Raw genomic sequence first — 18,571 nt, 5'->3', positions numbered from 1 at the left:
GGTGCATGACTTGGCTACAAGGTTAGCATCATGTCACACAGCAGGCAGATGTGTCTTTACCTTTATATCCTGGACTGCAAACACAGACGAGCTGGAGTGAGTTGGGTTTATGGTAGCAGGTGTCAGCAAACTGTCTGCCACTCCCTGGGCCATCAGGGCACATACAGGGCCGACAGCGCTCCCCGCTGCCTAGCAGTGCGTTGCCATGGTAACCATTCTCACACCTAGAGAAATAATGGTGATAAAGGTTCTAGGTTGTGAGCTTTACAATGGCCAAGCATCTCTTTCAGTCACGAAAGTATTGGTGAAGAGAGCACTGAAAGACTCTACAGCAATATGACGTGTACAGCAATAAATCAGGCACTGCACTGCAAGTATGGCACATTAAATGAACGAATTTTTGCTTATATTTTGCTTTTTGTTGTAAAAAAAAATTTCTTGAAACCAGCCAAATTATCTGGCAATACAGTGAGATAATATGACTTACTTAAATCACTGAAAACAAGTAACGTCTAGAAGCAAGTTATATAATCTTATCATAAGTTTACAACAGTCTTAAAAAGAGAAATATTAGACGTATCAACTATATTTAAGATAATTTCACCTGTCAAGACACCATTTTTTGCTGGGTAGAATGAGGTTTTGCACACAGTGTTTCTAGCTTGGTCAGCCATGAAATGTATGACTTTGGCTCAAATTCTGGTTCTGGAAGGAAGTCCGTAGAGACTATGTAAATTATTATTATTGCAAAGATGGTGGTGTCCAAAACAAGTACTTAATGAATCACTGAGTAAATTCCACTGAAATTAATGCTAAAAGCTCTCTCCACATCCTATAATACCTCTATAGTTAGTCCCCATACCTCTCGCAGTGGGGTCCAGTGGTGTGGTCTGTACACTCCAGGCACTGTCCTGTATGCGGGTGGCAGTGTTGGCTGTGGCCGTTGCAGAAGCACGGCTGGCAGTGAGGGAAGCCCCAGTGGTTTGGCAGACAGTGGGCACAGTTAGGGCCATAAACACCTGGTAGACATGTACACTGGCCTGTGGTGGCGTGGCAGAAGGCATTCTGCGAGCCCAACGAGTCACACTCACATGCTGCAGGAGAGGAAATGGCAGAAAACAGACATCAGTGTAATGTACAGTAGAATGACTGAAAAAATAAAAAATATCCCATAAAGTGTTTCGGTATTATATATACACTACTGTTTAAAAATGTGCTGTAGAATGCAATTTCATGACACAAAATGGTCAAACAGACTGGTTCCACATTGGCAAAAGAGTTAGACGAGGCTGCATACTATCACCATACATGTTCCACTGAACGTATAGCAAGAGACGCAGGACTGGGGGGAAGACAATCGGGGATTCAGAACTGGTGGAAGAATAATCAACAACCTTAGGAATCAGGAAGATGTGAATGCCCTTATAATAATTTAAGAATAGAGAGAAAGGATGAGTCTTCAGCTCAATCTGAAAAAAAGGTTACGACAACAGAAAAAAGTTGCTAACTTTACCATTGTTGGTGAAGATCTAGAAATGGTGGACAGTGTTTGCGTACTTGAATCAACAAAGTTATCCAGCAGCCAAAGACCAGGATGAAGGAGCTTGAAAAGATGTAATCAAATGTAATGGTGTGTCACTACAAACGAAGATCAGAACTGTCCAGACAATGGTCTTTTCTGTGGTTCTTTATGGATGTGACAGCTTCACTATATAAAACCTATATTACCTTGGACGCCAAAGAAAATAAACAAATGGATCCTGGACCAAATCAAGCCTCACCTCTCACTCGAAACCCAAATAACCAAAACTGATGCTCTTATTTTGGACATGTTATGAGAAGAACTAATTCATTGCAAAAGACAATTATGCTTGGAACAGTTGAAGGTAAAAGAGGAACAGGACAGCCAGCAACAAGATGGAAGGATTCACGAACATGAGATGGCATAAGATGCCTGAAGACCCAAAAAGAAGACAAGATATTCTGGAGAAACACTGTCCGTATGATCACCAGGAGTCTGAATGAGATATTCAATATTACCAACTAGACACACACAGATATGTTTAGATATATCATTTTCAATACTTAGTGTTTTTGTGACCAACAAGAGTTTCCTGCCTCAAGATTTGATTACCACTTCAAATAAATAATAGAATAAATACAACTAACATGTACAATAAGTACAATAAGTAGTGATTTTATGTGTGTCATTTTGTTTATTTAACCATTTCAAAACCTTTCCTCATGGCAGCCCTGTATTTTTGTGGTTAACTTCCAATACCTGGTTTGGCTAATCAATCAAACTAACTGACAAGATTATCTACTTTTTCAAAAAATAAATTTTTGTTTCTTTTAACTGTATTTATGTTTATTCTCAACAATGTGCTAAGATGCCTAAGACATTTGCACAGTATATACTCACATCTGCAGCCGGAGGGTCCGAGCTGGAAGGTGCCGGGAGCACAGGTGTCACACTTCTTTCCCATCACATTTGGCCGACATGGACACTGCCCACCGATGGAGTCACATACCAAACTCAGCGAGCCCCTCAGATCACACTGACACTCTGTGTGTGTTTGAGTGTGTGTGTGTGAGAGAGAGAGAGAGGGGGGGGGTTGATTGCATTATGATATTTCTCATTTACATGGATTGTGAATACCATGTTGGCTGTTTTGTCTCATTGTGAGGTCTTCCTAACATTTTTAATGTTTTCAACATTTTGAGCCGTTTTATTTTTCCTTTTTATTGGATTCTGGTTAATCAGAATTGGACTTATTTTTATCTGCTTGTGTTAAATCTTTGTGTTGAATTCAGATTCAGATTTTGGATACCTGTCCCATCTTTTGTGTATCGCAGTGTATTTGACCTTGAACTGTGTTTATACCCTGACCCTGTTTTCTTCGATTGGGTTTTAGACATTAAAATGACTGTGTTTACATCCTTCTCTAGTGATTCATTAAAACACTAAATATATTTACTATGATAATTCTAAATATTGCACTGGCAATATACATGAACGACATAGGGAAAGAGAGAGATACTGAGTGAGAAAGGGAGACATGAAAAAGTGAACAGACGCCCATGGGATGGCGGTAGGCTTGAGCCAAATGACGATAGTATCATAAATTGCCAATAGTTTCTATCTTCTTTCTAACTGCTTGAGTAATTTCAATATCAAAAAGTTTGCCGTCTGCAGCTTTAAGATGCAAAAAAGTAATCATATTTGTCTTCTTTGATTTCTTTCAGTGTGCTTTATTTTAATGTGTTATCCATGTCCCTGTCAGTCTAAATATGTAGTGTGGGTTCAGAACATTCTTTCATTTTTTACCGTGGTTATGCTTTTTAAACAGATAAAGCTGTGTTGCAGCATTCCACGTACAGAACACCTTTCCTCCCGAAACATGTATGAGGGCTTAAAAGACTCTGACCTTGTGGTTACATGAATGCTAACAAAAAACAAAGGCTAATATTGTTATTAATATCCTAATATAACAACAGGCCACAGTAACAATAAAGGACGTCTACAGTAACAATATTATTTTTAACAAGAAGTGATTTATAGGCTATAAACGCCCAATTTATTAAACCTACAGTGAAAACTACCAAACCATAGCAAGAACAAAGGTAGCTTACAAGATGCTGAGCAGATGGTGGATCTTTTGTATTGTAGTTTCCTATGTTACTACAATGCATCCAGGTATTTGTCTATGTGTGTATACTGGAAGAGTGTGTAGGTGTGTGTTCTGACCCATTGCCCCCTGGTGCAGCAGGGCAGATGCACTGAAGATGTATTCTTTGCAGATGTCAGTCATAGGGGTTTTCTGGACACTCTGGCTTCGCTCTAGACAGCGGTACTTTTGAAACATCTCCCATGCTGCCTGTCGGTCAGCTGACCCTGAGAACAACTCCAAATCCCTCACCACTGGCAGCAGCACGATCTACACACAACACAGGTCATGCTAAGATTAAAGGCTGAGTGGTTGTATGTATCATCAAAGCTGGATCTTGTTACTCCAGTCAGCTCAGACTATACCTGCCTCTCTTGTAAATCACTTTAAACCACAAAAATGCCTCATTGGAATGTAAAAAATTAGTGGTGTTAATAATTTATCATGTTAACCCATTACTAACGCATACACTATGACAGCCTTGGTGTGGGTGTATTTGAGACAAGGATACTCACAGAGTCGATGAACATGTGTGGATGATGATGAAGATCACTTGATGAATAAAGGGCCAGTAACATTTCCACTGTGTAGTTCTGTCCTTTTTCTAAACACAGTGGTCTGGACAGAACCACATACCTGCAAAGACACACATACACACCCGTGCACATGTTCTCGGCAGAATATATCATTGCATAATCTTTATCCTAATACTGATCTTTGCAATACTGATATCTCAGCAATGAGCCCTCTAACCAATCACAATGTTTTTAACTGTGTGCTGTGAACAGCATCCAGAACCACACATTTTCAGATGTTTCTCTGAGTGTTTTTGATTAATCAAGGTATTCAAAACTAAATTATTTTGCAGTTCAGTCTTTAACTGTGACACATTGCTGATGGAATCGTGTGTTTCTAATACATTGTAAGGCATACTGCAATTACAATGTGTAGCAATATAACGGCATTAGGTCAATACTAGCTTATATAACCAGCTTATATCACGTTTACAAAGTAATAATTCTAAAAACACATTAACATACCATTCTAGTTTACAATCTTGTACTTATTAGTCATGTAATCTTGCTTGGTGACCTTATCTTCAAGAGCAAAGAGTTTGCTAAATTGTTGTTGGCTTCAGATGTACGTGTTTACAAATATAGAGGAAAACCTGCTTGGGTATCATCAGTCCAGCTGACATCAAACTGAAATACCAATAAAAGTGGAACCTTTGGTACTGAACTGATGGCCAGTGGTGCCATCACAGTTCAAGATACCACACACGCAGCCATGTAAGATCAACACACTGTCCATTTGAGTGATGCTCTGCTACACAGTAGGGGAATGAGTCTACATAGACAACACTGATAAAACGCATCTTTAACGGATGCCCAGTGTTTTTTTACATTTGGGCAGTACCGATATGATACTGACTCTTTTGTACCACTGCAAAGGGCTGGTGTGGCTGCAGGTTTTCATTCCAGACAAGCAGGAACACCCCCAATTCCACTTGTATAATCCATTAGTCTCAGTCTTCAACAATTGATTAGATGAGCCTATGCTTTGCTGGAATGAAAACCCACAGTCATGCCGGCCCTTTCCTGATAAGACTGGACTCCCCTGGTTTAAATAAGTGAAGCTATTAAAGAAAATCATGTGGCACGTGAAAGAGAATGAAAGAACAATAACTGGCCAAATATCTAACTTAATTTACATTCTGAAATTCAATAATATCAATTATCATGACATACACAACCTAGACTACATTACATAACGCGCTGTAGATCAGCACACACAAATGCAAACACTCTACCTGTATCCTGGGGGCAGTGAAACACTCTGCTGGTCAGCATAAGGAGGTGAACAGTGTGCAGATGGTGAGGGGAAGCCAGTGCGCACTACATCCACCATCACCTGCTCCCACACATCTGGCAACTACACACACACATAGTCACAAAAAGACATCACCACTCAGAAGCAACTCCTGCGTGTGTGTTTGTCAGAGTGTACGCAAGTGCGTATGTGTTACCTGTGGTTCGTAGCGGATCAGCAGGGTGTATTCCATTGACTGCGGCACATTGTCAATGGTGAAACTGATTTTTTCTCCTTCAGGCACGTTTGCAAAGCCAGTGCCAGTCCAGGTAGGCTGACGATCAACAGGCAGCGGCCTAGGGACAACCTTCACCTCCTGTCAGACAATCATTACACACTGGAAAAACACATCCATCGTTCTAAAGTTCAGACAGCACAGTTTATGCCAGAAGAAAATTTTATTGCTCAAATGTTGATCTCTGACGGCTCAGGAGACTTAATGATGATTCTCACTATGTTTAATTTATGTTTGTCACAGATGTTCTCCTAAAATTCCTTAGAAGAAATAACATTACACAAAAAAGAAGATATGAGATACTTCCTCACAGCATCAAAAGTGAGAAGCCTCTTAGTCACAGATGACAATTAAGAGTTTATATTATGATTTCTGTCTTTGGTTCAGTGCAGATAACATGATAATAATGACAAATTTTAGCATAGTGTGTGACTTTTTTGGGATCTCTGCTAAAATTCAAGAGGAGACACATATAAGATTACTGGCGTCTTTTGTTTAGAGGAAATAACTAAGCAGAAGGAGAATTCAGCAAAAAATCTTCTTTGTCTTTCCATCTGATCTCATTGGGCCTCACTCACCAGTACCTACCAGTAAGTTTTTTCTTAAATTTGTTCTTGAGAAAGGTCTTAGGAAAAAGTCTCTGAAAACCGCAGAATTATTCGCACCTTTGTGCTCTTGCAAGTGTGTAGATTCTGTTCTTACCTAAGAACAAATTCCATATAAGAAAACACAGATGAATGTCAGAATCTATGTAAAAAGTGAGTTTTAAGAAGAAATAAAACAGTTGGTGAATGAGGCCCAATGTTGTCTAAGAGAAATTACAAAATGTTACAGAGATCTCTCTTTTATTTATCTTTCCTATGGGTTTTATACTTATAACTGTAGTTATATTTTATAATTTAAACTTATAATGTACAAATCAAAGCTGTTGGGACAAAACCTGTGTCTCCAAAATGGTTTCAAAGTAATTCTGGGCCGTTTCTATTGGTCATATATTCCATATCTGAAAACTAAACTGCAAAAGCAGTCCATCTTGAATTTCTGAATTTTCATAATGTCATGAAAAAAACATATTAACATATTTCCACCTATTTAACCTACAGTATTTCAGCCTGGACTCCTTTTTTGAGACAGTATGCAGGACAGCCAATCAGTACAGATTGACATATGTCAGTCTCAAAGACACAGTAAAAAGTGGACCTCAGGAGAAATAATAACATACAATAAAAATGTACGATAAAGGCCCTTTAACACACTGTAAAGGGCAATGGGCATTTTAAAATTCTGTTAAAAATAGTATATTTTATTAAAAAAGTATTATTCCTTTTTTAAATGTAACCTTAATGTAAATGTAAAAGCTTTATAAAACATGTTGATTAAAAAACAAGAAACAGAATCTCTGTGGTGAGACTGACCGGTTTGAATGCTGCATCCTCAGCCTCGTAGATGTAGTGATCCAGGGCAGCAAAATAATAGCCAGACTCCACCTGGTCACAGCGCCTGCCAAACATGTGCTCTCTACACACACACTGCCCTGTCACTGGAGAACAACTAGAGAGAGAGAAAGAGCGAGAGACACAATTGCAGGCAATTATGATAAAGATAATGATGTTTTAGACAAAGATGGGGTGATGAAATTAAAGGAATAGTTTGACAAAAGGTCAAATTTTCAGGAAGTTTACTGTGACGCCCAAATTATAGTCTATCAATAAGCAGTGTGAAAACTGCATGCCACACTTGCCTTACACTTGTTAAGTAATCTCAAATGCTGCTTACATAGTTTCTGACACTGTACAGGATGTGGTTATCTACACTGTAAACAGTGATTTGGAGATTTTGTCTTAAAATGTAAGTAACTTTCTGCATTAAAGTTTTTTTTTTATTCTTGATAAAATGAGTTAACAGAATTTAACATACAATTATTGTTCTGTTAACTTATGATGAGTGCGTGAATGAATGAATTAATGAATTTAATGAATTTAAGACAACCAGTTTAAATGATCAGAATTTGTTTGCAGTGCAATATTAGCTTCATAGATCTAGTGCAAAACTAAAGAAGCAAACTTTAAACACTAAATGTATCAGTCAGGGCTGACTACGTTTGGAGCAGGGAAGAAAATTATTATTTAATGATCTGTTGCACTGTTAAATGAATAATTTGTTATTCCAATGATCTTTCAAATGTCTGCATGATCAAATAATTTAAGATGTTAAAAAACAGTGGTTTGATGCAAAATGCTCTGTTCTAGAGAAACTTACAGAATCAGAATTGTTCACAGAGGTGGTAATAGCAACCAGCCAACTGAAGAATTCAGCACCTCTAAAAGCTCCTTCACAGAAAGTTATTAGATGAGATAATTAAAAATACTCTGCTTGATGTCTGAGACATTATTTTATGCTAGTTTTGAGATTAGGTTCTTGCAAGGCGCTGTAAGGAAAAATAGAACATCAAAAAACATCATCAACATTATATATAACATCTCGTGTTGGTTTACTGGTGGTTTTGGATAGTAAATAAAATGTCTATATTTGCGGTGTAGATGTTGTGACCCCTGGTTCCTATTATCACCATGGTGTTAAGTTTCTCTACAATGAACCATTTCACATCAAACCTCTCTGAATAACATTGTGACTAATCACAGCGGAAAAACAATGGAATCCCCCATTTAAGAATGGCATGTTAGCTCAGATCCCAATTCCCACTGCTCCATGATGAACAGAGGTAGGACTGAGAGAGGGCTGAGGAGGTGGTAGTGGGGTATGGAAACCTCAGGGGAAATGGATGATATATAATAGAGATGGAAACTTGTAGGATGTTAGAATGGAAGGAGGAGGTGCTTCTTGCATGGCCCAAACTTTCTTACTTGTTGTTCAAAGCCCCGCCCAGATCACAGTCACATGGTCGGCAGCCATCCATATCATTGCTGAGACCCCAGTGCTGAGGCTGAGAGAGAAAAAAAGAGAAAAAGTAGTTATTAAACATAAGTACACACACACACACACACACACACACACACACACACACACACACACACACACGCACAGACACAAAAAAAGTGTTCTCTCACAGCACACTGGTTGCAGTATCGGCCGGCGACGAGACGTTTGCAGTAGCAGTCTCCAGTGGCTGCGTCACACTGGTTTCCTCCAGGGAGTGTGCCCAGAGGGTTACAGCTGCATGCTGGAGCCACACAGACACAAAAATAAACAGGAAGTCTTCCCCAGTTTAAGGCCCTTATAAAACAGTGATGGAAAACAGCTGCATTATTTTACGACATTATTGAGTTTGTGTCTCTGCATCCACATTTTGTATCCTGATGCATCAGATGCAATTCAGCCGGAGTCTTAGAATGAATTTGTAATCACATTCAATAAAGTATTTGGCCATTTATTATTGTTATTTTTGGACACACCATAGAAGGATTTTCTTTATTTTGACTTTTTTTTCCACATTTTAGAAAAATAGTGAAGGCATCCCAAATATGAAGTGACACATTTGTAATTATTCAGAGACCAAAAACAAAGTTTTCTTCTATGTAAGATTCTTTTATAAATTACCACATTTGTCTTTACACACTCTTAGGGTTATTCAACTAAAACCTGAGTACAGTGGTGATGATAGAAACCAGACGTCGCAATGTCTAAAAAAAAATACTGAAAATCTTTTTGAAAGAAAGAAGTCTTTAAATAATTTAAATGTCTTAAAAATATGTTTGCAGAAAAAAAACTGTTTTCATTAGGTTAAATAAATAAAAATATTAAATTCCTTTGAAATGAAAAATAACAAAGACTATTTTAAATGACCATTCATGCACTTGTGCTGTCAGGGAGTGTGGTGAAATTTGAGGTTTCTTAATGAACTGAATAAATTTACTAAAGAATCATAATTTCAATGGCAAATCTATCAATTCTTTAATGTTTTTGTGGGATTCAATCATTCAGCTGTAAACAAAATCATTCATAGTGTTTTGATGTAAAATAGTTCATCGTAGAGAAAATGACTAACTCTGATTTCTTTACAGTGATGATAATAGGAACCAGGAGTTGTGATGTCTAAAAAAAACAGTGGGAAATGTTTTTGAAAGAAAAAAAAACATTTTAAATAAATAATTATTTGCTGCTTTATGTAGCCCTGTAGCCAGTCTCTGTTCTGATAAGCTGTTGTTTACATAAATGCATGTGGATAAACTGTAACAAGGACTGCTATAGAAGCCAGATCTGGACTCTACACGCACCTTTGCACCATAAATGTATTTTAAAAATACATTTAGTAAATTTAAATACATTTTAGACCAAAAGCTCATCTCAAACCTTAAACACTTCAGACATCTGGTTCCTGTCAGAACTACTGTGAACAATTCTGCATTTTGCATCAAACCACTCCGAATGACTTTGTTTAATCTTAATGGTTTAAGGATGCAGAAATTTTGAAAAATTTAAGGTTATTTGTGCCTTTATGTATAGATGTGTGTTTGTTTGTGTGCGTGTATGTTTCTCCTCACACAGACAGCCCTGTGGGTCTTCGCTGAGTCCATAGTGTGCCTGCTTGCAGTAATCACAGCGCTCTCCCTCCACATTGGGCTTACAGCGACACTGTCCAGCAACCATACCCCTCAGAACGTCCGTCACACTGTCACACACACCGCCGTTTAAAGAGCCGCGTGGGTCACAGTCACATGCTGCAAACATACACACACACAAATGCATGATATAAATACAATCACACGATTATGAACTATTATGAAACCAATCTAAAGAAAATAAAAATTCTAATCTCATTAACTCTAAGAAGTAACGTCATTACATGTGATTAAATTACATGTGACGTAATTACATGTACAATAAATGTCTGTTTCTGATTAGCACATTGAAATGAACTGATCGAAACAGAAATTTAAACTTTCAGTCCATACAACCTTTTGTGTTTGGAGATAGAGGAGATATTTTATTACAATTTGAATTTGTTGAAAAGTTATTGTTGTGTGTAAAGTCTTGTTTTGCAGGAGAAAAAATGCGCTTAATATTTTTGCTATGTTTTTGTCATTGACATCAAAACAAAGGGAGAAAGGATAAAAGTCCAGGCTTTGATCTGTCTACAGAGAATGTAAAAGGAATTCATTATGTAATTAACTATATAAATAATTACAGTTGTATGTAAGTGTTTGAGTGCCCCTGGTCAAATTAGATGTTTTATTAACACATCCATTACTTCTGCACATTTTCATGCACAAATACTGTTGATTTACTTTAAAAAAGTTATGACACTTTATATTTTACGTTGTATTTTTCCCAATATGTTAAACTCAGCAAATAAATAGACACAGAACACTAGATTTTTGCATACAAATGCCATATTTAGTTCCCTGTAGAGGATGTGTTTATTAAACTTATTTTCACTGATGCTGATGAACAAGTATTCAGACACTTTTGTTTTTCTATTTTAAAACGTCTCCTGTGCATATATCCACTTCAAACTTACACACATAATGTTTACAGATGTTGTACTTAAAAATATGAACAAAAAAGTACATAGAGACATAAACAAAGAAATGTTTAAAAAGCTAATTTTATAGGAAAGAAGTATTCAGACCCCTTGCTGTTGTAAAATTACAGCTTTGAGATGTCTATGATAAGAGGTAACTGGCTTTTTGCAGTATTGTGGCTTCATTATGACCCATTTTTTGGACTTGCAATTTTAGAATCCTCCATAGATTTTCAATGGGACTGTCAGGACATTAACAAGGTCATGTAAGCATCTTCACATTCTTTTTTTGGGTACCAGTCATGAGTTACTTGGCTGTATGTCTGGGGTTGTTGTCTTGTTAGTACATCCATGTTCTCCCCAGATTAAGTTTGTTGGCTGATGAAACTGAATTGTCCTCTTACATCTCCCAGTACATTTCTCTATTCAAGTTTCCATCGATGGCATGTAATGCTCCTGTACTGTTTGCAGAGAAATAGCCCCATATTATAATGCTCCCACCTCTGTACTTCACTGTGAATATGGAGGTCTTGGGATCATACATGCAGCCTTTTTTCTCCAAATATGATAAGCTGAATTACTGCCATTTTTGTTTCGTCTAATCAGACTACATTGTTCCAAAACAGTTCTGATTTGTCTAAATGCTCGTGTGGAAATTTTAGATGTGTGTCTCAGTGTGTATTTTTGGCAGATGTGTTTTGCATTGATGTAGGAATGGACATGATTGTGGTGCAAATTATTGCGCCTCATTCTCCAACCATTTCTTCTTAAAACTCACTTACGTAGTTTTCACTAAGAACAATTCAGCAGTTTAAGAACACACCATGGATCTGATATAGACTTTTTCATAGGATCTTTCTCAAGAACGAATGTAAGAAAAAACGTAGGGAGATATTGGTGAATGATGCCTATCGTTCATTGTTCTTTGACTAACTAATTTTCCTGCTGCTTTCAGTTATATTATACATTGTCTGAATATCTTTTTTTATTCAATATTTCTTTGTGGACATATTCCACACTCCACACACACTTACGTTCACAGATGTGAGGGTCTCGGAGATGTCTGTTGGGGTGCTGGTAAAAGAAAGGCTTACAGCTCTCACAGTGCTGGCCCTGTGTGTTGTGTTGACAGTTATCACACACTCCTCCACTCATGTTCCCAGACGACAGATAGACGGCCATGTCAAAGTGACATTTGTCAGAGTGATGGTTACACTCACATCCTAAAACAGGCAGAGTGACAGAGCAAGAAGAATGGAGAAACATGTCAATAGCACATCTTTAAATAAATGTACAATAATTGGACATGCCTACAGCCAATGCTAAGAGCTAAAGTTTTTCTTTATTTCCACTATTTTTCAATAGTAAGAGTAATAGTGAAGACCTATGAAATAACACCAAAAGAATTATTCAGTGCTGAAGAAAATTAAAAAAAAGCTAAACTTCAATTTTAGATTCTTTAAAATAACCCCATTTCCACAGGACTAAAGATGATACAGACATGCTGACAACTTGTTAGCTGCTAAAAACTGAAAATAATTTTTGCTAGGGTTGCCATGTGACAACAACATGTGACAAGGAACTGCCATAACACCACATTCTTCATTCAGGCATGAAAACAACCATGTGCCTAAAAGCAATATATGCATAAATAATTAAATACATAATGATAACTATGCTGAAAAAACATCAAGGTGAGAGGCAAAAAAGACAAAAATAGCAGGATGTGATTGTAAGCATTGTATACTGCAGTTCTTTTGTGGCATGCTATTGCCACAGAGCAACAATTATATTTTAGCATTTTCTTTAAAACTCCTAGCAACTGATTTTTTTACTGACTTAATTGTGTATAAACATTTAATTATACACAGACTTAGAAAGGCTTTTGGAAGCCAGACCTCACCATGTGGTGTGTGTAAAAAGTTAAGTATGAAAAAATCAGACAGGAATGCAGACAGGAAGACATGATCACATAAAAGAATACCATGTTACATATTGTCGCTGTCCAAAGAAAAACGGGTCTCCATTTTTTTCGATTTTCATTTTTCTACATAATTTGAGTGCAGCACCTGTCCTCTACATTGCCTGAAAATGTCATGATGATTGGACATTTGATGATTGAACATTAATGCTCCAAAATTGCAAATTTGAATAAAATCACTTTACACTAACCAATATTAAAAGTAAAGAACATTTTTGCCTTCTCCTGAAAAGCTGTCAGTTTAGAGATACTCCTTTTTCTTTGGACAATGACTATATAAAGCTTCCCATTTCTCAAACGAAAAACCTGACTATTATATTGTTATTGCTGTCTTACAAATATTAAAAGAAAAAAAATTGCCATATGGCAACACTATGAAGTGAATAGCTAAGCATAAGCCGTTAGATCAAAATGTCTTTAAAATGATGTAAAACATGCTTTCGATCGGGTTAGGGTTAGGGCTAAACTTTTGACTGGTACTGTATATATTATGTGTACATGCTATATACAGAGCTGTGCAAAAGTCAGAAAGCACCCTTTATTTATTTAGTTTCCAGTCAGAATAGTCATTAAGAACAAGTTGCTTTCCATTTTCTATTTGTATTCAACAGATATCAGATATTCCACTTAAAGGGAAGTCAAAGGAAAAGAAATGAAAAAGCAGGAGTTTCCAAAATGGAAGTTTAAAAAATGATTTAAAGTTATGAAGAAAATGGGACTCAAACAACCATGCAAGACCTGGTAGACCACCAAAATCAAGCTCCACTTTTGCTTCAGATCTGAAAAAAAATCATTTTTCTCCCCATCCTTCCACTGTGAGAAGACAAATCAACACTACGGGTCTGAAAGGATGTGTGGCTAGCAAAAAGCTGTTACTCAGAATAGGAAAAATACAAAAAAGAAAAAACTTTGCAGATGGAAGTCCAGAGTCTGGACCCCAATATCACTGAATGTGTTTGTGATACTTGGGTTGTAAGACACAGAAAATTCAACCACTTGAACTTTGGAGGTGTTGAAAAATATGCAGGTTTCTTTGAAAAAAATGACAGCAGGTCTCCCGAAAAGAATGGAACCTGTAAGAAAGGCAAAAGGTAGACAAACTAAATACTGAAAAAAAATGATGTTATATTTATCTGTTGAGACTTCTGAGTAATTTTTTGCTTTCTGCTTTTTTCCTCATGCTATGAAATGAATAACTTGAACGTTTTGGTCATTTTGACTGGAAATTAAATAAATGAAGGGTGGTCTCTGTATTTTGCAGTGAAGGTGAAATGTCCTCAAGACAACATGCTCTGTGAGCGTGTGTGTATGTCTGTGCACATGTGTAAGTAAGTGCTTGTATGTGTGAGTGTGTGTTGTGCGTGTGTTGTGTGTATGTGTCTTATACTCTTGCACGCGTTGGTGTTTCGGCCTTCTGCCGGTCTCCAGGGCACATCTTGATACAACTCCTGACACTCCTCACAGTTCAGTCCAGTAGTGTGATGCTTGCACAGACAGAGGCCGTGAACCTGTGTGAGCACACACACACACACACAGAAACAAAGAGACCCAAAAATACACACACGTACAGTATCATAGATACATACAGACACACAATCAATGGTGAGAGTAAGAATGCTGGCTGTGATGTTGGTCTTTTTTTTTTTGATGTTGGTTGTTACTCACCATCCCTTCCTCACTTGTCTCGATTCCTCTGACTGGTGCACACTCGGAGGCATGGCCATAACAGAAGCAGCTGCCACGGACGACCATGTCGTAGATGGCATAGTAATACTTCTGTTTGACATCCTCACGGCCATCCAGCAGGTTATCACCGAGGGTGTGTAACTGTAGCATGCTCACACGGAGGTTTGTTATTCTCAGCAGATCTTCAAATGCACACAAATGAACATACATGCACAAATACACACACACACACACACACATCTTTACTGACAAGGATGTCACAACAAGAACCCAAAAATATAGATGCTGAGTAAAACACAGATGTTGAGTTTCTCTTAATGGTGATGGTGAAAGGAAAAGGTGAGATGTGATATTATTGGTTAATTTTTTTCCCACCCACTCGTGCACAGTGATGTAAGACATTTTAGAGAAGAGTAAAAGTGACTTCACTTCAATGAAAGATTACAGGAAAACAAGAATTCTGTCTTTAAAATGGTATGGTGAGTTGCGCTTAATCTGACCAAGGACATAAACTGAGAAGATAAAAGTAACACACACACCACAAAGACACATTTTCAGTCATAAACATGAGAGAATCTAACACCATACTGTACAATTTTTGATTTGACATTTTGGCCTTGGTTGGGGACATTAGGGGAATTGTGCTTAGCACTAAATTCTCACTTTGTTCATGGACTCTCTCTCTACTTCACATGCACATATACTGACACAGTTCCATTGATGTGTCTAAGAGTACAGTGACGGATTCATGCTGGGATGAAAGGGTTGCCATGGTGAAATGATGGTTACTCACTCTGTATTTGCTGGCTATAGGGGTCAGGAATCTTAAACACAGGGTCAAGAGCTCTGAAAATGACCTGTATGCACACACACACACACACACACACACACATGCACAGATTTAGAGAGACATACAAGTAGACTAGGGGTGTCCAATCTTACCCGAAAAGGGCTGGTGTGGTTGCAGGTTTTCATTGCAACAAAGCAGGAGCACATCTGATGTTTAAAGACTGAGACTGAGTTATTAAACTAGTGAAATAAGGTGTGCTCTTCTTGTCTGGGACAAAAACTTGCACCCACACCGGCCCTTTGTGGATAAGATCGGACACCCCTGAAGTAGACAATGAGATGCTAAGGCACTATAGGGTAGAACAGTATTCGGAACAATGTAGTACATAAAACATATAATATTGTCTGTGTGCAGTACTGACTTCTGAATTCAGCCAGTTCGCCAAAAATGATTTCGGAACTTATACAATGAATACCTAAAAAATTAACATGGAATGAATAAAAAATACTTAATAAACCAAAAATATGTTAAAATAATAAATAATTATTCTGTCAGCTGTCAGATTTAGTTTAGTTGCCTTCATTCCAAGGACAGCTGCTGTATAACAATTCAAGCTCGCTTTTATTAAATATGAAATATGTAAAGATATATAAAGAGGCTGCCACACCAGCACAGCATACCGGGTAACTCTGTTGAATGAAAACTGCTGAAACATAATCACACAATTTGGATTCAATGTTTATGAGCTAAATTTTTTTATAAGGGAGAAAGGGCTGTCATGGTCATTGGGACAGAGGTCAAAGAGGACAGTCTTGGTCAAAGTCCCATAGTTAACTGACCCACCCATGCTCTGCCCATAAATGTATTATGTTTTTTTGTTAACTAAGCTAATGTTTGCATGGCGGCAAATTTGTTGTTTCCAATTTACCCCGTCCAGATGTTAGCATAGCTTTTTACACTGAAAGTTCAAATTTATGTAGCAAAAAAAAAAGTTGAAAGTGTGTTTTTTGTGAGTTCGGATAATGCCTTATGGTTGTAGTGTGAGAAGAGACTGTGTGAAGACAGGATAGAACTCTGAAAACTGGCTGGAGTTCTGGAGTTTTAAGCTGGAAGGTCAAAATTCAAATTTAATGTGATATTAGCCCACATTCTGTAAAGAATGATGATAAGTCAGTTAGGTTTGTAAAATATTTGTATATTGGTGTGTGTTACACACTTCTCCTTCTGTTGAAGGCTCCATGTCAGAGTAGCGTGAATCGCAGATGACATCATCAACATTGATGACTGGACCCTGGGAGATGTATGGAAAGGATGCGGAGCAATCGGATGCAAAATAACGGTACACCTTCCAGCTCTGGCCATGATCTGCTGACCGCTCGATCACCATTGCTGCAGGACGAAATGTCTTTAAGCAAAACACATCACAGATTAAGACCTTATGTACATGGAATGAGTCCAACACAGCAGAACAGTTCAGATCATAACCTCTAGTACATTTCATGGGTAAAGGCAGCATCATCTCACAGCAAAACTCCTGATGGCTGACAGCCAATCTCCCTATGACGGGTGAGATTAAGCATAAGTAATTGGATGCTATATCATCATTATCATGCTTTTCTGAACATATAATGATATGAGTTACAAAGTGGCTTGCAGAAGAAGCAGTGAGAATGGCAGCTTAGTAAAGCGCCCTGACGAATTTAGCCAATTGTACGAATAGTTAGCAATCAGCTGAGCTTGACTTTGTGGCCTGCCTGAACTAACGCTATGCCCAACCTATCATAAAAAAGGTTAATAGAGACCAACTTGAGAGAGGTTGTAACATGACACTGGTATATACGGCATGATATGGATACATATGATGAAAATGTGATATAAGCATTGTGCTGTTGTATTTTTACAATGTTGTCTACGCTTAGCTGGGATAGAGCAATACTATCCACACCCACACACACAAACACCTCCACACACACACCCTAACACACATATACACATTCACATTGAGTTTGAGCAAAGTGACACTGACCTTCATGAACTGCCCTAAAAAGCTGAAACAAACTTACATTTATGTTCTACATTCACAAGAGGCACTACATTCCTGAAGTAGAGGGTGGTGTGTGCACTGTCTGTTTGTGCATTCGCTGGGTGTTACCTTAAAGGTCATGATGATATGTGTGAAGTGGAATTCAGCCTCCAAGTCCAGCTGAATGGTCACGTTCTCCTCTCCTGAAAGAGATAGAAACAAAGAGTTCAGTGTCTACGCTGCAAAAAATGGTATCTTGGCAAGTGAAATGATCTCAAGTCTAGTCAATGAATCTTATATTTCTTATTTTGAGACTGCTGTAGCCTTATAAGATTATTTGCCTTATTTCTAGAGTTCTTACTTGTTTTAAGGTGTTTCATTAAGTCAAATTATCTCCTTATAGTATTTTGGATAATTTTGCTTGTTGTAAGACATATGCCTGAAACTAGCCAAGTTATCTGGCAATACAGTGAGATAATTTCACTTAATAATATCACTTAAAACAAGCAAAAAAAATGTCTGTAAATAAGTTAAATGATCTTATAATAAGGTTAAGATACCAAGATGCCATTTTTGCAGTGTGAAGCGTAAAGCTCTTTCAGTGAATACTGATGAGAATCTCTGATTTCAATCCAGTATGAATCTGCAGTGTGTATAGTTTTACAGTAATACTTGTAAAACAGTCACAATTGGAGTGATTTTAATCCAGTATGTGAACAATGTGAAAATGAACCAGCACGGCTTCTGTAGCAGGCCTGTGTTACAGTTAATCCAATTACATGCATTTATGTGAATGACTTTAGTCATAGGCAGCACCTCGGAACCGAGACAACAGGG

At 37.6% G+C, this 18,571-nt stretch overlaps 1 protein-coding gene across 1 annotated transcript in view; it reads right to left on the bottom strand.

Annotated features, from left to right (window-relative positions):
- The window catches only part of lamb1b (laminin, beta 1b), a 45,746-nt gene that overhangs the window by 17,547 nt on the left and 9,628 nt on the right, over window positions 1-18,571 (bottom strand). Inside the window, exons 4-20 of the mRNA XM_036577299.1 lie at window positions 17,864-17,937; window positions 16,928-17,116; window positions 15,715-15,778; window positions 14,901-15,103; window positions 14,623-14,743; window positions 12,289-12,477; window positions 10,275-10,451; window positions 8,841-8,953; window positions 8,637-8,716; window positions 7,188-7,323; window positions 5,695-5,853; window positions 5,479-5,600; window positions 4,184-4,304; window positions 3,749-3,938; window positions 2,423-2,566; window positions 863-1,094; window positions 61-224 (exon numbers count right to left, since the gene is read on the bottom strand). Of these exons, the coding sequence (XP_036433192.1) occupies window positions 61-224; window positions 863-1,094; window positions 2,423-2,566; window positions 3,749-3,938; window positions 4,184-4,304; window positions 5,479-5,600; window positions 5,695-5,853; window positions 7,188-7,323; window positions 8,637-8,716; window positions 8,841-8,953; window positions 10,275-10,451; window positions 12,289-12,477; window positions 14,623-14,743; window positions 14,901-15,103; window positions 15,715-15,778; window positions 16,928-17,116; window positions 17,864-17,937 (2,478 nt within the window). The remainder of the gene's footprint in view (window positions 1-60; window positions 225-862; window positions 1,095-2,422; window positions 2,567-3,748; window positions 3,939-4,183; window positions 4,305-5,478; window positions 5,601-5,694; window positions 5,854-7,187; window positions 7,324-8,636; window positions 8,717-8,840; window positions 8,954-10,274; window positions 10,452-12,288; window positions 12,478-14,622; window positions 14,744-14,900; window positions 15,104-15,714; window positions 15,779-16,927; window positions 17,117-17,863; window positions 17,938-18,571) is intronic.

Source organism: Colossoma macropomum, unplaced genomic scaffold (assembly GCF_904425465.1).
Source record: "Colossoma macropomum unplaced genomic scaffold, Colossoma_macropomum, whole genome shotgun sequence".
Lineage (NCBI taxonomy): Eukaryota > Metazoa > Chordata > Actinopteri > Characiformes > Serrasalmidae > Colossoma > Colossoma macropomum.
This window is presented reverse-complemented; position numbering and strand designations above follow the sequence as displayed.